The sequence below is a fragment of the Wasmannia auropunctata genome, unplaced genomic scaffold (genome assembly GCF_000956235.1).
Source record: "Wasmannia auropunctata unplaced genomic scaffold, wasmannia.A_1.0 LD336064.1, whole genome shotgun sequence".
In the NCBI taxonomy this organism is placed as follows: Eukaryota; Metazoa; Arthropoda; class Insecta; order Hymenoptera; family Formicidae; genus Wasmannia; species Wasmannia auropunctata.
In genome coordinates this window covers 1,168,498-1,169,253 of record NW_012026826.1, presented here as the reverse complement: position 1 = coordinate 1,169,253, position 756 = coordinate 1,168,498, and the positions used below count along the sequence as shown (strand labels likewise).

Here is a 756-nt window from a genome sequence, read left to right as displayed (position 1 = left end):
ATTAATGAAATATCGCTTCCCGTGTCAATAAGCGCCGTTGTACTTTTACCGTCAATCATTACGTCTTTCGTATATTTCTTGCGCGAAGAGTGCGTCGCCACGTAAACATTTTTCGTTGCACTACCCGCGTCCTTTGCGTCACTATTTTTTTCGAGCACTTTGAAGCAATGTGTCCATGCTCTCCACATTCGAAGCACTTGGTGCCCCGTTCCTTCGTCGGACATGTTACACCCATTAGATCACGTGATCCGCAATTGTAGCAGCGCCTCGTATCCGTCGTCTTCTTTACTCGCGCCGCTCTTGTCGCCCTTCTCACTCGCACCGATTTTCTCACCTCGCTTCATCGTCGTGGAGCCGTCGTTTCGTTTGTCTGATCGGGTCGAACTCGTGTAGCGATCTCGTAGCGTCACTTTCTCGAACGCCTCCAACAAAGATTCTGCCGTATCGTAGCGTTGTATGCGTGCCTGGTCACGCAGCGTATTATCAGGGATGCCATCTATGACGTAATCCAACATCTCGTCATCAGCAATCGGCACACGATTTCCCAAGATCATTTTTTCGTGAACGTACTCGTGAAAAGTTTCGTCCTTCTTCCACAGACGTCCTTCGAACTTCTTTCGCAGCGTCACTTTACTCTGATGGTGACGAAACATCTTCTTTATCTCGCCAATAAGCGCGTCGAACGTCATCTCGATATGTTCCGGCTTTGAATGAAACCACTCAAGCGCTTTCTTCTTTAACTTCATTCCAATTAGA

The 756-nt window shown here is 47.9% G+C and overlaps 1 protein-coding gene across 1 annotated transcript in view; it reads left to right on the top strand.

The window, feature by feature from the left end:
• Nucleotides 1-238, top strand: part of LOC105450303 — a 1,492-nt gene extending 1,254 nt beyond the window's left edge. Inside the window, exon 4 of the mRNA XM_011690087.1 lies at nucleotides 166-238. Coding sequence (XP_011688389.1) covers nucleotides 166-238 — 73 coding nt within the window. The remainder of the gene's footprint in view (nucleotides 1-165) is intronic.
• The last annotated feature ends 518 nt before the right edge of the window (nucleotides 239-756 follow it).